The following is a 19,912-nucleotide window of genomic DNA, read 5'->3' as shown; positions in this document are numbered from 1 at the left end:
AAGCCCACTTCCTATGTGCCACCTGTGAGCCACGTGAGCATCTTAGTGGAGTTGAGGGTGAGGAAGAGTGTAATTAAACCGGGCCTTCTAGTGATGGCTAACATACCTCACCTGGGCTGTGCACAGGAATATTTTCCCACACCTCAGAAAGGGCTAAACAAGCGAATGCTGGAGGAAGATCTGCAGAGATTTACCAGGGATTGGATGGCTCCACGCCAGGCTTCCGAGTCTGCAGCCAGTGACCCCCCTGGCACCTCCTTAGCGCTCTGTGCTGCTTCCGGGTTGGTGCAGGGTGTCTGGTTTGGCGTTTCATTGCTTGGTCCGGACGTGGCGTGTGTTCGGGGGAGGCTCCCTGTGCAGGCCGAGTAGACTGGCCTCTGCGCCCAGGGGTCGGCATAGGTCTGAAGGCCCCTGGCTTACAAATGGACGCTCACCCCCGCACATCCCTCTCCGCCCACAGATCATGAAGGAGGTGCGGCGCGCGCTCTGCAACGCGGCCACGGACGACAGCAAACTGCTGCTCCTCAGCGCCGTGGGCAGCGTGTTCTGCAGTGGCCTGGATTACTCCTACCTAATTGGCCGCTTGTCCAGTGACCGGAGGAAGGAGAGCACCCGGATTGCAGAGGCCATCAGGTGAGCCCTGCTCATGTTCGAGCACTTGGGGACCTGCCTAGGGCGGCCACGTTTACCACTGAAAAATACAGGCTGCTCAGGGACTCTCCTGGCGGTCCAGTGGTTAAGACTCCACGCTTCCATGGCTGGAGGCAAGGGTTCCATCCCTAGTTGGGGAACTAAGATCCCACGTGCTGCGCGGTGCAGCCAAAAAAATTAATAAATAAAATTTAAAAAAACTACAGACTGCTCAGTTAAATTTGAATTTCAAACAACGAAACATTTTCTAAACCGTAGGTATATCCCATCCCATGTAGTATGTGGGATCTACAAATACTAAAAAAATTTTTTGATGTTTATCTGAAATTCAGATTTTAATTGGGCATCCAGTGTTTTCCTGCCAAAATTAGGGATGCTTTTACACTCTGGGTTATATCCCACTTTATTCTTTTGATCAAAAAGAGATTGTATTTCTTTATATTAAGCCCAGTGTCTGGTAATGCCCAAGTCTTATACAGACTACTCCCACCCTCTGCCTGATGGTGAAATCTTTGCTTTTCTGGGGGTCCCCGCCTCCTGGAGCTGACCTGGCTCAGCCCTGGGGAGAAGGATGGATGTGGGGAGCCGTGTATATGCAGATCCAATGGGGTGGGGAACGTTTCCCCCACTGTCTTATTGCCTTTGGGGCAAAAAGTGGGATCCTCGGGGTGACATCCAATCCCAAAGATCAGTATCTCCTCTGGGACACTGAAGGGTAGTTACTTCCCCATTCTTGATGCATTTGTCAAAAGCAAGTGAGCGTGATTTCCAGCAAGGCTGTCACGGGTCCTCCATCCTGGGAAGGGCACATACGCCCGCTGCTGCATCTTACGTGGTCCTCAGACAAGCCACGGTTCAGTGATGCCTCCTGGTCCCTTGAAAAGGAGCACTTACTCTGGGTGGAGTCGTGGAGCCTCGGGCCGCGTGTTCGGGATTTTCTGGGGCCTCCAGTCTCACTGGGCTCTAGCAGCGTCTCCCGGAAGCTGATTCCCACAGGGGAAGGAAGGCTTCCAGGGGATGCAGAGCCTCCAAGAGGTGACACAGGGACGCCTGCACATGTGGGGTTCCGAGTCCCTCTTTAGGGGGAAGCATCCCCTAGAATCTCTGCTCTAAAACCCCTGTGCACTTCCTGTGGCAGAATTCTTGCCGGAAGAGACGTGGACTACCCGAAGGCAGTTATTAGAAAAGGTGTCATGGTTTCAGGCTGCTCTCAGGCTGCCCAGGTGCAGATAGCCCAGCCGTGTACACGGCGGTTTGTTCTTTGCTCCACTCGGCTGTGTCCTTTCCCAGGCACCTTGTCACATAGTGAGGGGACCAGCAGGGTCCCCCATAAGCGTCCCTCCTCATTTATGGGACTGTCAGAGATGGGGCACCTACCTCTGTGGCCTGAGGAAAGTCGTGGCTGTAGCCTTCACCTGGTTTACGAATTTCACTGGTGGCATTAGCTGGAGTCCCATACTGGAGGAGATGCTGAACGCATGACCTCATCTCTGGAGAAACGCAGTCAGTGGAGCTCAGACAGTTGCCATCTCATCAGGAAGGAGAGTTTCTCTTAGGCAGAGCAAAGGGAAAGATGGCAGAGGAAGCGGAGCTTCCTAGTTCGTGGGCTGGCAGGGACCCAGGGAGATGGAGTGGGGGTGTCCCCTGGGCCACCAGTTCTCAGCCCAGTGAGCTTTTCCAAAACCCAGCTGCTTGGCGGTCCCTCCAGGAGCTTCTGAGTTAATGTGTGTGAGGTGGTGGGGTTTTAAAGTTCCCTTGGTGGTTCTAATATGAAGACAGGGTTGAGAACCCCCGCCCTGTACTAACCAAGAGGCTTCTGCACCTTGACTGAGCGCGCCAGAAGTTTCAGGAACGCAGTGCAGAGAAACCTTTCCCAGAGGCTGTTCTGCAGCTTTCCAGAGCAGCATCGTGAGCGAGGGGCTCTGTCAATAAGTGAGTTCTGTCCCCACTCCTGCGGATTTTCCATGCACGTTAATGTATTTACTGTCTGAGCAGTCTCTTGTGAAAGAACTTTGTTCGCAATCTGGCATGGCTGAGACATACTTTGGCCACAGGACCTTATCACCTGCGGGCATCCCTTGCGATTCTCCCGGCACACGTACGCTCGCGGCTGGGCCACGCAGCCACAGTACCCCCAGCGGTGCTCCCTTCCCATCCTCAAAGTTTCGTAGAGAAGATATGCACGCACGTGGCCCGGGCAGCTGCATTCCCCCTGCAGATGTTCGCTGAATGGACTGACAGATGTGTAAAGAGCTCAGGTGACTCATTCCGAAGACATCTCTATCCAGGATCCAAGCAAAGCTGCCCGCCCAATCCTGGGTGAGAGGCTGCCCTCAGCTGAACTCCTCACAGGGGCTGTGGTGGCCTGCTGGCGGGCTGCTGGGACAAAGAGGAGTCAGATAACCTGTGTGCAGTACTTGGCCCGTGCCTGGCCCAGAATGAGTACTTGGAATAAGTGTGAAGAATTATTTTCATTGTTACTCCTGTTACTTCCAGCCGCAAGTCCTAGCTAAGCCTGGGTCTGGCCATGGAGTGCGCTTCTGGGGGCGGCCCAGGATGGTTGTCACCGTGTGTACCTGGTGCTCACAGGCCCCGTCCCGGCTGACGTGGCTCTGAACTTTGGCAGTGGGAGGGCTGCAGTGTACGGCCCCGGTTAAAGGGACTGGATAACAGGGTCACAGTTGCCAAGTGCTCCAGGTGAAATCCAGACATCCCCGTGTGCAGAATTTTGCTGAGTCTCCTTCAGGCCAGGTGAGCAGATTACAGACCACTGAGAATGGAATGAAAGCTGTGTCCACCCACTCCCAGCCGATGCGCCGACCGTGATAACAGTGGCCTGTGTGCCAGGCACCGTGCTGGTGCCCCTGGTGTACCATCACATTTAATTCTTGTGGACACACCACTGGCTTTCCCATTTTACAAGAAGTAATATGAGACTCCAGAGACTGGGTAACTTGTCCGAGGTCTCCCCACTAGTTAGGGGCGGTGTTGAGACTTGACCCCAAGTCTTTCAGACCCCAAAGTTCCTGCTCCTTCTGCCACATCAGCCCAGCAGCTCCAGCCGGCAGCTCTAGCCGGGACTCAGGTTGAGTGGAGGGAGCAGCGAGGGCTGGTGTCAGCCTGAGGGACTCTGATGCGGGGGGAAGACGGCCAGCCATCTCCCTGGCGCAGCCCCGCCACCCAGACCAGCGTCAGCTATCTGAGCGGCAGTGTCTGTAATGCAATATCCTGTGTGTTGTCTGGCTCCCACGTCCAGCGGGCCCTCGCGATAGAGATCTACTGCTTGAGGTGAGAGGAAAAGGATGCAGAGAGCGGTCTGCGCATCACATTTTTATATCAAGGAAATGAATTCACGAGGCTGCTGGACTGAAACAGGGGAGCTTGGGGGTGGAGAGTCGGAGCTGAGCACACCTGGCCCCCTTAGCCCTCCTCGGGGGTCCGTGGTGCCCCTGCACAGAGCTCAGGTTGGAAACAATAGCGTGAAAGTCTCTGGGTCTGGAAGGGGAAGCTTCTGGAAAGTCATGAGGGCCCAGATGAATTCTGGAAGAACTGTCGTGTGGATGGTGAAGCAGAGCGAACTGGAGTATCGGAGGGGCCCACATAAGGGCCTCGGCAGGGAGGCGCCTTGATAGGGATGGACCCTCTTTATTGAGAGTGTTCAACAGAGGCCATGATGCATCCTCGGGAGGCTGTGGAGGGGATTCTGCACCAAGTGGAAGATTTGGCTCCATGCCTCTTAAAGTCCTCTCCAACTCTGAGATCCAAGATCCTGGAATCGTATGAGGGGATTTAGGAGTGGAACATCTGTTAAAAATCACCCAAACCCTGTGGTTCCAGGGACCCTACAAGGAAGCCCCACATCTCCTGCAGACTCCAAATTGCATTTGATAAAAAGCACTTGTTAAAACCAGTGACTGAGGCCATGAAGTTAGAAAGTCAAGACAGGAAATGGGCCACTGGAAAACCAGGACTCAGAAGGCCATGGTGCCAGGTCTCCCTCTGTGTAGCAGTATCCTTCTGGGATCAGCCACAGTGGGGCAGCAGTGACTAAGATACCTCACAGAGAATCTACTCACGGAGTCACACGGAAGTCAGGAAATCTGACATCTCAAGCCTGGGCGTGTACTTTCATGACAACATGTAGGTCCTAAGATACCCCCTACCCCAGTAGAGTATTAAGCAGTCTTCTCACAATTCAATCTGATCCCAGCATATCACCGTGATACCCACATCTTTTGATAAGAATTCGGGGGGAATAGTATCAACTGAGAAGGGATAAATCAGCTCGACATTTGTATTAGTTAAGTATTAGCTGCTGTAACAAATGAACCCCAAATGTATATAACAGCTCAGCTGTGATAGAAATTTACTTCACATATATGTGAACCTAGAACAGAAGTTACTGATCAGCCCATGTCTATCCTCCAAGTGGTGACTCAGGAACTCAAACTCCTTCCATCTTGTGGCTCAACAAAGGTCTTCCAAGATTGCCAAGCTTGTCAAGATGAGAGGGCTTGGGGGGCTGTGTGGTGGGAGGTTTCCTTGCATCAGGCCCGGAAGTGTGTATTTGGTTTCCACTTACATCCCATCGGCCAGCACCTGGTTACTTGGCCACAGCCAACTGCAAGGGAGGCTGGGGACCATGTTCCAGCTGCAGCCTCAGGAAGAAGAGGGAAGGGAAACCAGGTCTGGTGAATAGCTCGTGCATCACCGCCACACATCTGCAGTCTTTGCTCTCAGTCTGGGAGATTGTTTACTGAGTGTTAATTCCAGTATGCATGGAGACCAAGCAGTGCCCAAGCCAGACCTGTGAGTTTCCTTAAGGAACTAAAGGGGGAGGAGAATTCAAGTAAGCAAGCACATAATTAGGATAATTGCAAATTGTGATAGTGGTGTTTTCCAAGAACTCTCAGCAGGCCCATGTAGCTCCTGTACGCTGAGCAGGGGTGAGAGAGACAGGAGATAAGTCTGGAGAGGTAAGCAGAGGCAGACCAGGGTCATGGTCAGGAGTCTGGATTTTATTCTTGTGAGTTCTTGTTAGTTTCCAGTCTTCCACCTGAGAATAATGAGGGATGCAAGCTTTGCTAGACATCCTGGATCTTTCCTCCGTGTCCACACGAATATTAAAATTTTATAGACCTTAATACAGCAACTAAGGGAAAGGTGAAAAGTGTTCTAAGGCAAGGAAGTAGAGGTTATTGTAGGTGTCTCTGTTTAATATTAAAGATGCACACTGTAACCTTGCTCAACGCAGAAGCGCAGGGAGATAGCATATCGCCTAATTCGTAGTCATGGTGCCAGATGCCTCACACCTCCAGGGGAGCCCAGCGTCCTTCCCCAATTTTGGTCAAAGCCACCCAAATATAGAGACCCTTGTCAGCATTCTGGAACCACCCCGGGTGAGTCTGGCACGCCTTTAGGTAACTCAGAGTCAGACGATCCTAGGACTGAAAGAACTCTTAAATGTCATCAATCCCCACCTGTGCCTACCGTCTGAAGCTTGAATTCGCTCTACAGCATCACCCAGGGTGACCATTGGACCAAACTCGGAGCACCTCGAATAACAAGAGGTTCATCCTCTCAAAGCCACCAATTCCACCCTCGCCAGTGCCCTTAGAATGTTCCTTCTCTCCTTGAGTTCACATACCCCTCCTTGTAACACCCTCCTTTTGGTTCTGTTCAGAACCTTAACATTCAAGTGGTCTTCCTTAAGGATATTTACACTTTGTCAATATCTAGGGGGTGGAAGGACAGGGTAGCCTGGTGCAGTGCTGGGACAACGGGCATGACCTGGGGCCCTCTGGGCAAACCGTGATCACCCCATGAGTTTCCCTCTGAAAACCTGGCACCACCCACTAAGTGTGCCACGCCTGTGCCCGCAGCTCTGGGGCTCGGTGTCCGGGAGAATGAGACCCCTGCTGAGCACGCACTTCCCTGATGACCTGTGGGTGCTTCCCAGCACCTGGGGAAGCTTATTTCCGCCTCGACAGAATCAAGGGTGTCCGTGGGTCTCGGCAGGCCTGCTCACCTGCTAAAGAGGGTCTTCTCTCTTCCCCAGGGACTTTGTGAAGGCCTTTATCCAGTTTAAGAAGCCCATCGTGGTGGCGATCAATGGGCCCGCGCTGGGCCTGGGCGCCTCCATCCTGCCCCTCTGCGACATCGTGTGGGCCAGCGAGAAAGCCTGGTTTCAGACCCCCTACGCCACCATCCGCCTGACGCCCGCCGGCTGTTCCTCCTATACCTTCCCCCAGATCCTGGGTGTCGCACTGGTAAGCCTCCTCCTCTCTGCGGCGGGTGCTTCCCTGTGACCCGTGGGTTTGGGGTCCCACAGCACCCCTCCTCTGTCCTGGGTTTAGGGTACAGCCCTTCATGTGGGTAGAGGCCCGGGGGTGCTCCTGGCCTGCGGAATCTGGGGGTCGTCTCAGCTTCCTCTGCCGTCCCAGAGTTGCTGCCAGCCGGTGTCTACGCCGCAGGCCCAACATGGTGGATTGCAAGGCCACTCGGACCCTGGAGCTGGGGCTGCTTTCTGCGGCTTACCATCTCAGCAGTGGTAGGAAGACGGGGCAGCCTGGGAGCCCCGGAAGCAGGCACTTTCCCTTTTGATCTCGGCCCCTGTGCTCTGCCCGGTTCCTTCGTGGTCACAAAAATGTTAACCTTGTACAGCCTTATCGCTTTCTTTTATTTCAATCATTTCTGAAACTCCAAGAATGTTGCCGATTGAGACGTGTTCTTCCCGACTGCGTCCTGGTTGGCTCCTTCTACTGGGTTCCTTCTTCGCATTTCTCCTTCCTGAGATGGTGTTTCTGAATACGTTCAATGACATGTATTTGTCTTCAGACGTCCAACCGAATGCATCCACAGGCTTATTACCGACCTGACAAATTTTGCTCCTCGGGCGTGAGAGATTGTCCTTTGGGTCATCATGACCCTCCAGTGACAACCAGAACAAAGGGGAGGCACGTGCACAGATCCAGAGGCTGGGAGAGCTTGACATTTCAACATCCATCTGAGAGCGGCTGAGCCTGCAGGCCCGGGAAGGGAGGGACAGGGGAGGCAGGTGGACGGCAGTCAGGGAAGGGATTGGGTTGTCTGCTGTGTGAAGGAGGTGGGGACCTGTGCTGAAGGAGGGAGGGACCATGACCATCTTGCCCTAGTTACCAGCGGGAGAGTCATTGGTTGGTGTCAGTGGGTGACTGCGCTGGGCTCTGTCCGTGCCCGGGACCTTTCCCACGTTGCTCCTCCCAGACTGTGTACGACAGCTGCACACTTCAAAGTCAGGGGAGGTTCTCTGGGGGGTGGGGCGCAGAGGACACGGCCGGACGCAGGAGGTGTTTCTGCCCTTCGTACCTGGGCACTGCCTGTGCACAGCCCCGGGTCACTGGGAGGGGTGCGCCTCTCTGCGTTGGGATTATGGTCTTACTCGGGACCTTTCTGGCTGCCGGTGATGGAAACACTTTAACTGGCTTAAAGAGGGGAAGAAAGGAATTTAACGGTGGCCCTAACTGGCAGGTCCAGCAGTAGAGCCTCCTTTGGGGGTGTCACGCCCAGCAATCCCAGCGCCGGCAGGGCTCTTGTTCTCCATCCCTGCTGTCTTGGCAGCCGCTCCCTCTCCACAGCAGCGGGTGGCCCTGGGCTCAGTGACTTACGCCGCCAGAGAGGGAGGAAGAGTCTTCCCCATCCTCTCCGGCTTGGAGACCTCACAGACAGCTTTAATATCTCGGGGGGCTCATCTCCTCTTCCCCGAACCAGCCGTCGAGGACGGGGTATCAGCTGTGAACTGTTCCCAGCCCGACACACGTCTCCTCCTGCAGCCCTGCCACCAGACGGGGGTGGGGGGGGTATTGCAGGCGGAGCCCCTGCAGGGACATGGCTTCTCAGGGGAATTCAATGAAAGCTGTGGGCCCTCTGTGCAGAAAGACGCACATAGACACAGGCGTGTGCGAGCAGCCCCCAAGGCATCTTTGGCCCCCAGTTAAGGACGCTGCCTCTGGGAGCCGGGACAGTCGCGCACAGCAGGCGGGCTCGCGAGCAGCCTTGGAGGCGTGCCGGCTCTCAGCCTTCTCCTGCCTTTGCTTTCTCAGGCCAACGAGATGCTCTTCTGCGGGCGGAAGCTCACCGCCCAGGAGGCGTGCAGCAGAGGCCTGGTGTCACAGGTCTTCTGGCCAACCACGTTCAGCCAGGAGGTCATGCTGCGGGTCAAGGAGATGGCCTCCTGCAGCGCGGTGGTGAGTTCCCGAGTCTCTGTGTCCTGTCCTTGCAGTAGACCCATTTTACAGGTGAGGGCAACGAGGCCGGAAGGGAGTGATTGACTTGCCAAAGGTCACGCAGGGAGTACGTGAAAGGCCCCGTGTGATTTAACAGACGCCGCATCTCGGTGCTGAGAGCTTAAATCCAGAGGGAGGTGGTCAGCACTGTTAGATATTCCCCATCAGCTCCAGTGTGAAAACCTCACAGAAGAGATGTATACCCTGGGGTAGAAGGGTTGCCTTAAAACAAAGTCCTAAACATGCACGAAAACACAAATCATCTATGGTTTTCAAAGAAATGAGAAGCAAAGGCGAATAAGGAGAGAGGGTGTGAAGCCAACTGAGAGACGAGAAAAAGCGGTTTCTGCTGTCCTGGTACCTCATTTCTCCTGCCTGTCCAGCGCTCGGCACACGTAAACGGTTCGACTCTGAAGACACCTTGAAAAACAGATAAATAAATAACACCTCTGCGGAGACGCCGGGTTTTAACTGTGTCGATTTTATCTCATAAAAGTTGCTCTGAGCGCTGTATGGAAATACCCTGTTGAAGGTGGAGAAGGGGCCGAGTGGGCAATGAGGAAGGTGCTTTGGGAGCCGCAGGCCCGGACGCTTTCTGTGCTTCAGCATCACAGGGGTGCTGGGCTGGATTGTGGGGCTGACCCGTGACCACCCCTTTCCTTCTCCCTGTCTACCCCGAGCCTGCACCCAGCTGCCACTCCCCTCTTGATATGCCTCATCAGCCTTTACTGGACACATACTGTGTGTCAGCTCTGCCCCCCGGAAGCCTGTTGGTCCCAGTGACAGTGGCAGGGTGGGGATGGTACAGCCTTGTTGGGCCAAGCACTTTGCTCCTCCCTTTATGTGAATTCTCTTTTAATCTTCCTGATGATTCTGGGGACCAACTCGTCCCACTTTGCCTGAGACTCTCCTGGTTTTAGCACCAAAAATCTTGAGTCCCAGGAAACCCCGTGAGCCTGGGCAAACGGGGATGATTGGTGACATAGGGGCAGCTGCACAGAGAGGTGGGTGGAAGTTCTCAGCGGAGCAGACGGTGTGAGTGAGGCCACACAAGTCCAAAGCCCTGCGTGGAGTTTAGGCAGCGGCTCCTGGTGGTGTGAGCAGGTGCAGGGGCTAGTTGAGGGATGATTAGACTGAAAAGGCAGGGAGGAGAAAGGCCCCAAGGCTCCACTGAGGAGTTTGGTCTCTGGGCAGTGGAGGTGCTCAGATGAAACCGGCTTTTGAAGAAATACTGCAAGGAAACCTCTCCTACCCACAGGTATGAATTCAGGGGCTTTGGGTTGATTCACCTGAGACGGGAATCTACCCCACGCCCCCAGGAGATGGTGTTCTTGGGAGAAATTCTTGGAAGGAAAGAGGCACCCTTGGTCTGCCAGCCCTTTCTCACCACCCATTCGCCTCCAGCCCAAGCTGAGGGATAAGATCACCGCCCCTTTCCAGCCTGCTTGAGCAAGGGAGCTCTTGTCTTGCTTTTTTCTGTTGGAAAGTGCTTTGTGAGACTGAGGACCGAAGCCTCCAGGTCCACAGAGGATGGTGGAGGCCAGCGGAAGGATGGTCGGACGCCCGGCTTCCGGCTATGCCTCTGCCAGACTGAGGCAGCGTGGAGCCCGCAGAATCAGCCAGGTGTTGGCAGGGCACGCCCATCAGGCGGCTCGGGGCACCTTCACTTTCCTGAGCTCACATCTTTCATCTGTAATGCAGAGATAACTACCTAGTTGTGCAGTTAACTTGAGGAAGAAATAAAAGAAAGCAGGCGAAGTGCCTATCGTAGAGCCGATCGGCTAACAGTGGTTGTAGTGGCATTGCTATTCTTATCACTATGCTTGCTACCATTGTTCTTACTCATGATTATGATTATTACTACTATTATTACCGTGACTGCTACTATATTACTAATATCAGTCATTATCACTACTATAATACTATAGTATTATTACTACCACCGGCATTACTGTTATTGTTGCTATACTACTGTGGTGTTGTTACCATTTTTACTACCACTAACATTACTGTTATCGCTGTAATACTGTAGCATTACTATTGTTATCACTATTATTGCTCATTACTACAATTACTGCAACTGTTATTACTATTACAATGATTGCTACTTTTATTACTACTACTCTTAACTACTAAGCCTGAACAAGGGGCATTGCTGTCAGGGTGGGTCCCATGGATACTTTGACAACCATTGGTTCATTTCATTATCTTACTCTGTGATCCCAGCCATTCTTGAGTTAGGTAGCATGGGGAGGTGAAAGCAGTATTTCCCACACTTTTTCATGACATCCATAGAAAGTGACCCTGAGTATATGTCAGTGTCACTCCTGCAGGTGGGGTTAATGCGGGTCCCACTCAGCCATCCCAAGGTCTGAGGGCTCGACATCTCAGCATGCCTGCAGTCCATTCCTGGCCGTTGCCAAGGGCAGAGGCCTGGGAAGCCCCGGACCAGGGGAGGCAACCTCCTCTGGCTTTGGACATGAGGAGGTTAAGTACATCCTTCTGGAGCAGAGTCCCTGGCGCCTGGCTAATGAGGCTTGTGTGTTTCCCTCCAGGTGCTGGAGGAGTCGAAATGCCTCGTCCGGAGCTTCCTGAAGTCGGTGCTTGAAGATGTGAACGAGAAAGAATGCCTCATGCTCAAACAGCTCTGGGGTTCCTCCAAAGGCCTGGATTCCCTGTTCAGCTACCTGCAGGACAAAATTTATGAAGTCTGAGGGCCCAGTGCTCAAGGGCAGCTGACTTCCAGCTCTGCCCTGTGTTTCAGAAATCAGAGCACAGTGTATTCCCGGCCAAGGAGTCCGTCAGGGTGTCTCTCTATACCTAGGGTCGTGTCCATTTCCTCGTGTCCTTTGGTTGCTCCTCATTGGTTTGGTTTTGTGTAACGATGGGAAACGCAGCATACTTGGCCTCCCCCGTGTCCCCACCCCAACTGGCTGGAGAGCTATCGAGGGCTATATCTTCCCAGTCCTCTGCCAGGTGCCCTTGTCCTGTCCCCACTTGCTGAAATGCACCATCCTGGTCCAGGAAGGGGAAGACCCATTTCTCCCTCCTTCTGACTCAGGCTGTGTCTACACAGTGCCTCTGATTTGGAGACTTGGCTGCCATGGCTCTGTCTGCTGAAGTACAGATCCAGTGACAGGGGACTACCAATCTTAGGGAATTTCTAGACCCATGAGCAGAACAATTGTGTAGATCCAGCCTCGGTCTCCTCTCTGATGCAAATCTGCATGACTTTTAGGGCTTGGTCTTAAAACCCAATTGAGTAATTTACAAACCCAGATATTGTACATTTAGGAGCATTTTGTTAAATATATATTTTTAAAACAGTGTAAGTGGAAATTCTGATAATTTATGTGTATTATATGTAAAGCTAGTTTTGCAAACACATAACTACTAGGAAAAGGTTTTTTTTTTTAACCCGACTTATTTAATTTATTTATTTTTGTTTATATATTATGGTATCTGTTGTTCACACAGATATTATTTTCATACTGCCCTGGACCAAATCCCATACAAGGTTCATGCCGTTTGGTGCATTCTAGCAATGAACCATGTAGAAATAAAATTCAGAGAGATGAAAATGGGATTTCTGTGAATAAAAGGAATAGCTCTGCCCCAGATTTCCTGCGTGTAAAACAGTTCTATGACAATTGAATACTTGCTCTTAGGAGAAATTATGGAAGAGTTTTCTCTTCACTCTGCTCTCTTTAAGGAGATAAAGGGGCTTCCAGCCTGAATGGTCCTGGGGGTTCCATATTGTTGAGGGAGACTTTTTTCACTGGGGCAAAGGACTCCACTTGGATTTCAGCATCCCTTTCCTCCATGTGGGCGGTGATGTCTGGTTTGGGCCTTCCAGGGAGGTGGGGAAGAGTCCCCACTCTGAGCTGTCAGTAGAGGGTCTGAATCTTTTCGCCTCCAAAAGTCCAGGCACTCCATCTTTTTTCAGGTTGTTTGCTCCCATCAGGGAGCAGTAACCAGGGATGAGGCCTCCTGTCCCAGGGCGCATGGGCCGCAGGGGGGCTCCAGCATTTGTATTCAGACCATCAGCCCAAAGTCCCTGGATCAGCTGTGGTGAAGGAGGGGTTTTGGTTTTGGTTGGAGAAGAGAAGGTAAACATCAGAGTTCAAGCAGAGAAGCGACAGGACCAGGTTCTGTATGAGGGTCGAGCACCAGAGAAAGTTAGGTTCCCAGAGGGGCGGGATTTTTCCATGTCCATCACAATCCCCCCGCCAGGTGTCCTCAAGGACCTCTGCGCACCCGTCTCCTACTGCCTCTGTTAGTCACCAGCCCCTCTTGACCCTTCCTCGGAGAAAGTGGAGTGGAGCAGTGAGAGTTAGGCACAGCTGGGGCAGGGGAGGCCGGCTGAGGAGGGGGGAGGGTCATTGTTACAGTTCTCTCTCCCTTTCTGGTCCTCTTCCCTCCTCTGAAGGCAGCTGGATGCACCGGACTGGGCAGGTGGAGAGGACTCATGGCCCTGAGCTTTGCGTTTCGGAGAACAGGCGGAGTGTCTGTAGCAGAACTAGAGACATAGGCCTTTAAACAGTGAACCTGAGTTTACCTGGATTCTCCACCCTTCAGAGGGTCTTGGTTCCCCCTGTTGAAAGCCTCTCTCCTTCTGAGTTTCCCCATGACTTCCCGAGGGTCAGGGAAGGGGACATGTCTCACTTTCTTCTCGCTTCGGCTGGGGGACCGCCACCCTGGCTGAATCCAGCCAGAGGAAGACGGGGCTGAAGTCCTGTGTACCCTCCCCTTGCTCCATGGGGGTTCCTGTAGGACCTGCAGACCTAGACGATGGGGAGTTTCTACAGGGAAACACCTGCTTTTGTCCAAATACCTGTTGTCACATCTCCATTTGGGTTTGTCTTTTCCTTTGAGAAAGCCAGTGTGTGCGCTGCCAAAGGCCCTAGACACCCTCACCCTTGACAGATAACTTCTCAGCCATCACTAAGTCATCTAAAGAAAGAGCACCTCGTTTTCTTTTTACCTTCTAGGGACAGCCACGTTCAGCGTCTCTAGAAGCAGTGTTAGGATTCTCATTGGAATGGAAGAAGATGTTTGGAAATTCCTTTTGCTCAATGCCCATCTTTGTTCCCTGCTGAAAAAACCAGAAGTGTTTTAGCTTTGAACTAAAACATAGCTTTGGATCATCAAATCTAAACTTCTAAACACCTCAAGGATCTCTGATGATGAGGTAGGAATGTGAAACCATCACTAAGGTGGAATGCCTGGTGTTAACCTGTAGGTTCCGCGTATAACAGGAGGTGTTTTACGAGACAGTCTGTGTTTCGGTTGTTTCCATACAGTCAGTTCTAGAAGGATGTTCCACAAATTGGGCAAAACTCAGTTACATCTGTTCACTATAGGGTAGACCAAACCACTGAATTTTTCACTTTCTGGTTAGTTGTTTTGATAATGTATAGATGAGATCCAGGAAACTTCCAGCTGATCGACCTGGGTTGGAATTTGCCAGTCCTGTTGTTGTGTCAGGGTTTAACCTCATAGCTTTCTTGAGACAGGGCCCACTTTTTGTCTTCTACCCCAGGACCTTCTCTCCACCCGTAGAATCCTTTCTCCCCTCTCCCTACTCTGCTTTGCCCCCTCCCCACCCAGGCGGTCACATCCCAGGGCCTGGGCAGGTTCTTGGAGGAATCATGCTTGGTCTTGGTAGCCCCATCCCAGAATTACCTTTGGGGTTGGAAGAAGAGCTGTGGTGGGAAGATGAGGGTACTTCTTTAGTCAAGGAGCCTTCTGGACAATCCACTCTTTGCCATCCTGTTAGCCATGCGTTAGAACTCTCCTCTCCTCCAACCCCTGGTGATTAGCATCCAGCATCTTGCAGCGGAACATTTACGTTAACAGCCTTGTTCCAGGAGGACTTTTTGGAGAACTTTGCTAAGATGGTCAGAACTCCTCACCATTTGGAAGCCTCAGCCTAAGGTAGATATACCCATATGTCCCTTCCTGCTTTGAAATAATGTCTGTGGGGGAAAACCATCAAAAGTGACCCTCTTGGAATGAAATTGGATAACTCTGAGAAAGTAGTAGAGAATTGATTTTAAATGTTATTCTTGTTTGGTATAAAGTAAACTAGGAAATGTTCTCTCTGAAGCATGAAAATATGTTTTTCCCATATGAAGTTTAGTATGAGGATGGAAAAATGATAATCACAGTAGACTTTGGTCAATGCAACTGTATCTCCAGATATCCACATTTAAAAAATAGCCTTGACTGGATGCTGAATTGCATTTCCCGTTATTAATTGTTGGTTTAAAAAATTTTGTAAACTTTTTTTAATTTGAAATTTAGTCACATTCATGTTATTTTCCAATCTAGTTTCTGTGGAAATTTTTTTAACAAAGAGAAACAAATAGAAACATCTTCAGATCTTCCTAAGTGAATATTTAAAATGCAGAATTGCTTCTCTTCTGTGTTTCTGTATTCAGATACTTAGATCTGTTGTATATATTAATTTAGACATCCTCACTAATATACACAGTATTTAAGACTCTAAATGAGATTTCTTAAGTATTTTATTTTATTCTCTGTAAATGGTTTTGTATAATCTTTAAAAATCTACACTTTGCCTTTGTAGATATTTAACGGAAACCATTTGGGGGTTGTCTTGCATGTATATTTTTGTTGTAGATAAGTGTTGCTTAGTTATTTCTGCAAATTTTGGTTGAAATGCTTACAGACTTTAATACAATATATATTTTCAGAATATAAACTTTTATATTTCTGTGGTAAGTTAGGATATGCGTTTTAGGCAATCTTTTCCATTAATATCACTTGTTCTTTCAAAAAAATAGCGTTCTGGTTTGGTGCCAGTGGTTTTTTGTTTTTTGTTTTCCATTAGAATCTAGTGCTGTTAAATTGTTAGAGAGCCGGTTAATTTTCTTTTTCTCAAAGTAATTGAGTTTGAAGTATAATTTGAAAATGTATTGAATTTGTGAATAAGCCTTACCATTAGGATCAGTAAATTTTCCAACCTTTGCAACTACATATGTAGTTGAAGATCTCCCCATAAATTCTCACTGTGTGCCAGTTGATGGAGTTTGTGAACAGAGCCTTAAGCTTGTTACAAAAAAAAAAAAAAGGTAATACGGGTTGTTTCTTCCAAGTAGCGTAAGCCATGTGGATGGACTCTGCAGTCTGTACGCCATGGCTAATCTGGAGAGTTTGGTTGAGTTGATGGCGGCAGGGGCCAGATAGACACCTTGGTGATTGTCTTTGGCCATACGAAGGGACCACGGACAGGTGTTCTGGAGCCACCTTCGTACTATTCACGTGGTGTAGATGTGGTCACAGGGAGGGCTGCTGGTTCATCATTTGTTTTGAACCAATGGCATTTTCTGCTCCTGACCTTGGTGGTTGACTCCAGGTTCCTTGCAGGTGACCTGGAAACATCCAGTCTGGCTGTGGTCAGCACTCCTTGAGAGATGTTAACAAAGTTTACATGTGAGTCTTACTGTGTAGACAATCTGAAGTCGCTTTCAGTTACATAATCTGCATTCCCACACGTCCTGAATGTCTTATCAGTGAACTAGGTGCGTTAAGCCATACTGAACCTGAGTTTAACAGGGCACAGGCAGACTAGATGCACAACATACACATCAGCTGAGCCAGTCTACCCGGGGCTGTTTGAATGGCGTGTAAGTCATGCAGCTCACTGGCAGTGTGTCCACTGTGTCTGGGATCTGATAAAACCAACTAAAATTTGGAACTTAAATTTTTTTTTTTTTAAATTATGATTCTTTCCAGTTGACCTTGCTTACCTACTGGTTCTTACCAAGGCTTTAAAGGTGATCTTGAGACCAGGGCCATAGAATAGCTAAAGTCAAGTTATTTGGTTCATCTCAAATAAGTGTTCATAAAGTCAACTTATCTCCCATTAGGATGGAGATTTGCTTCAAATATTTGCAGTGTGTGTGTCAATCAGAGAAACTGACATCTAGTTTTAAGCTTCGGCTCTGGCATCTCTGTGGGTTGACCATGCCTCATTGGCCCAACACCTGGCCTCACGTTGGTGCTCATTAAGGCGACTCTGGGAAGTTTGGAGGGTGTGGAGTTTTCCATCTAGGATTTAATGTGTCCCTGTGCCGTTCGTCCCAGCTTGAAGTCATTTGCTGATGTCCATGCTGACAGGATTGTGAAAATATTGCCTTTCATAAAACCAAGGACCAAAGAATTCCATTATTCCAGCAAAGTACGAGTTTCATAGATTGTGGGCACATCTAGGCAGAGATGTACATGCTTTATGGCACAGAGAAACTGCTCCCATCCACCGATCTCATGCTCCCCCTGGCTGGCCCTACAGAAGGATTTGTCGTCACCTTGAGAAGGCTCTGAAAGATGAGCTTCTCGGATTGAAATGCACTGTCTCAGGTTGGTGTTTCTGCTGTGTAGTCCCAGCCTTTATCCATATCAGTACCATAAAGAGTGGAGGGCTGGCATTCTTCAGGTTATCTGAGCAGTGTGGACTGCTCCATCTGAATAGAAACCTCCAGTGTGAGTTCTTCAGATGTGTCTACACTGAGCAGTGAGATCCTGCAGTTGCTAAATTTCCACCTCCTTTTGGTTCTCCATCAACCCATTCCACTTCCTGTTTAGCCCGAGAAGAATTTTCTTCACTTCTCACACTAGGTGATGCCCCATCTTCATCCATGATGAAATCATTCATCCCTTAACCGGTTGAGAAATGATTGATACTGAAGAAGTGGGATTCTAGTGATAAGGCTTATTACCAAACCTCTGATCATGAAGCAGGCTACCAAAAACGTATCCAGCCTACCCTGGGAGTGTTCGGATTTGATCATGGATCTAGCACACACACCAAAATCCAAGGAGACCTTTGCAAATTAGGCTACTCATTTTCTTTCACCAGGTTATCATGGGAGAGTCTTTAACTAGTTCTGAATATCTGTAAGTATGAGTAATTCATAGACTTATAAAGCAGGTACAGCTGCCCCTTTCTCACCATGCTGTAAATATTCCCTGAGACTGGGTGCAGTACGGAGGGATAATAATCTTCTGATTTATCAAATGCTGACTGTCTAGAGCAAATTGTACACTCTCTTTGTGAATGGTCCTGTAACGTGTATGAACACATTTCTGGGTGCCTTAGAAGTTGTATTTTTCATGTGTGCTAATATGCAGTATTTATACATTGTGAGAAGCTGCTTTGAATAAAAAGGTTGAAACTTCGTCTGCGTTTGCTTGTGTTCTCCCTTTGGCAGCCTGCACATAAGGTTCACAAACAGGTTCTGTGGTTTCTGAACAGAGAGGTTTCTGGGGCCTCCAGGGGGTTGCGACATCTGAGGCTTCTAAGTAGTGTCTGGGTTCCTGGGGAGCAGAGACTCCCTCACCCACATCGGCCTTGAGGTTTCGAGTTATTCAGGCTGGTGGTTGATTGGGAGGGCACAGGTATTGTTTGTCAGAAGGTTGAAGGAGCATTCACCCCTTCCCTGGTATACCTGGAATGTTTCTTTGCATAGGGACCACTCCTCACTCGAGATAAACCTCCACAGAGCTTGGTTTTGTACAATCCCAGTGGCCGCACGTGGCTAACGACCGTATTTGTCGCTAAGGAATTATGCAGAGTCCTTTCTCGCTGCCTTGGTCATCACAATGTGGCTCTTAGGAAAGGCACGCTGCTGAGGACGCCTGGCTCCGGAGACGACGTGGAGGCTGCAGGAAAGAGGAAGAAGGAGTCTTTCGGGGGCTCGTGGCAGCAGGGCATTCTGGGAAAGGGATTTGCACAAGGTCACATCTACCTGTCCGTCCATCCGGCAGCAGTCTTGATCCCCCTGCTCTGCCTCGGGCTGCACAGATGCCGAAAGGCACAGATGACTCAGACAGTCCCCGTCGTACAGAAGCTTGGGGTCCAAGAATGTGAGAAAGGCATGTAATCCTGCCGTGCTTCTCGAAGTGTCCGCAGCGCAGTACCGGAGAGGACACCTTCCACGATCGTGAACACCTGCAGAGTCTAGAAGACTGCGCAGCGTTAATTGTTAATCTTCCCTCGGGTCCCCTTTCTGTCGGTGTGGGCCCGCCAGCCTTGCCTGGAGCCCAGGATCCTCCCTGTGCCGGTCCCCTTTCCTTTTCCTTTCTCTTGTCCTTGGTGTCATCATTGTCGTCTTGTGTGCCTGTTTGCCCTTTCTCTGAGGTCCTGACTCCATCCCGAGTAGTCAGGGCCAAACCTGGGAAGTCCTTTGCTCCTGACCGCCTCTGGTCCTTCTAGGAGACTGGACGAGGCCTTTCAGATGTTTCAGAGTGTAGCATCTATAAGACAAACCCTTCTTCCTTTAACTGTCTCTTCACAGGCTAACACTGATGTGATATGATAATGAAAGAAGCCCTTGCCCAATCGTGAGAGGAAGTGGGCTGAGGCTCCCATCTGGTTAGACACATCAACAATTAAATGAGTCACCAGTATATTGAATAAGCAGTAATGGAGTATAATCCCAAAAGCAACTTTATTTTGTCTCTCACTGTCCCTTTAAGTCGACTTAACGGAATAGTCCTGACCTCACCCTAGATGACAGCACAGGTAGGCTGTAGGACCTTTCCAATAAATAATATAAAGTCACAAACACAGTATCAATTCAGTAGTCAAAGATGGCCATGTTCCATTTAAGCATCAGTGCTTCCAACTTCATTCAAGACTTCACTCATTCTTGCTGACTCTCATTTCTTCTTTTGGTTGGATTAGGGAGAGCTGGAAAGATTTTATGAGGACCAAATTGTGCTGTTGTCACATGGGGGCTTTCCTTCTCTGGGCCTCATAGACTCTCAGGGAACTCGTATGGGTTTCTTGGTGACCTCTTCAGTTGATGGTGGCCAGTCTCTTATAACTGCCAAGTAAACTCTATATCATCAGCCCATCACTCCCTCTTCAGTCCCTAGGAGTCCGGTGGTCCACTGCCAGCTTCGTCAGTTGCGGTCTGTTTGTCCCTTTAGGGTAAGATGATCCCCATGCCAGCCCTTTGCCACTCCTG

The 19,912-nt window shown here is 50.2% G+C and overlaps 1 protein-coding gene and 1 long non-coding RNA gene across 2 annotated transcripts in view; one reads left to right on the top strand and one right to left on the bottom strand.

The window, feature by feature from the left end:
• Positions 1-18,119, top strand: part of CDYL2 (chromodomain Y like 2) — a 175,496-nt gene extending 157,377 nt beyond the window's left edge. Inside the window, exons 4-7 of the mRNA XM_082439077.1 lie at positions 461-633; positions 6,710-6,920; positions 8,733-8,876; positions 11,471-18,119. Coding sequence (XP_082295203.1) covers positions 461-633; positions 6,710-6,920; positions 8,733-8,876; positions 11,471-11,629 — 687 coding nt within the window. The 3' untranslated portion in view covers positions 11,630-18,119. The remainder of the gene's footprint in view (positions 1-460; positions 634-6,709; positions 6,921-8,732; positions 8,877-11,470) is intronic.
• Positions 1-19,912, bottom strand: part of LOC309649344 — a 979,232-nt gene that overhangs the window by 343,136 nt on the left and 616,184 nt on the right. The window lies entirely within an intron of this gene.

Source organism: Balaenoptera physalus, assembly GCF_965194825.1.
Source record: "Balaenoptera physalus genome assembly, chromosome: 19".
In the NCBI taxonomy this organism is placed as follows: domain Eukaryota; kingdom Metazoa; phylum Chordata; class Mammalia; order Artiodactyla; family Balaenopteridae; genus Balaenoptera; species Balaenoptera physalus.
Note: the sequence above shows the minus strand (reverse complement) of the source record. Positions and strands in the feature narration are given on the sequence as shown.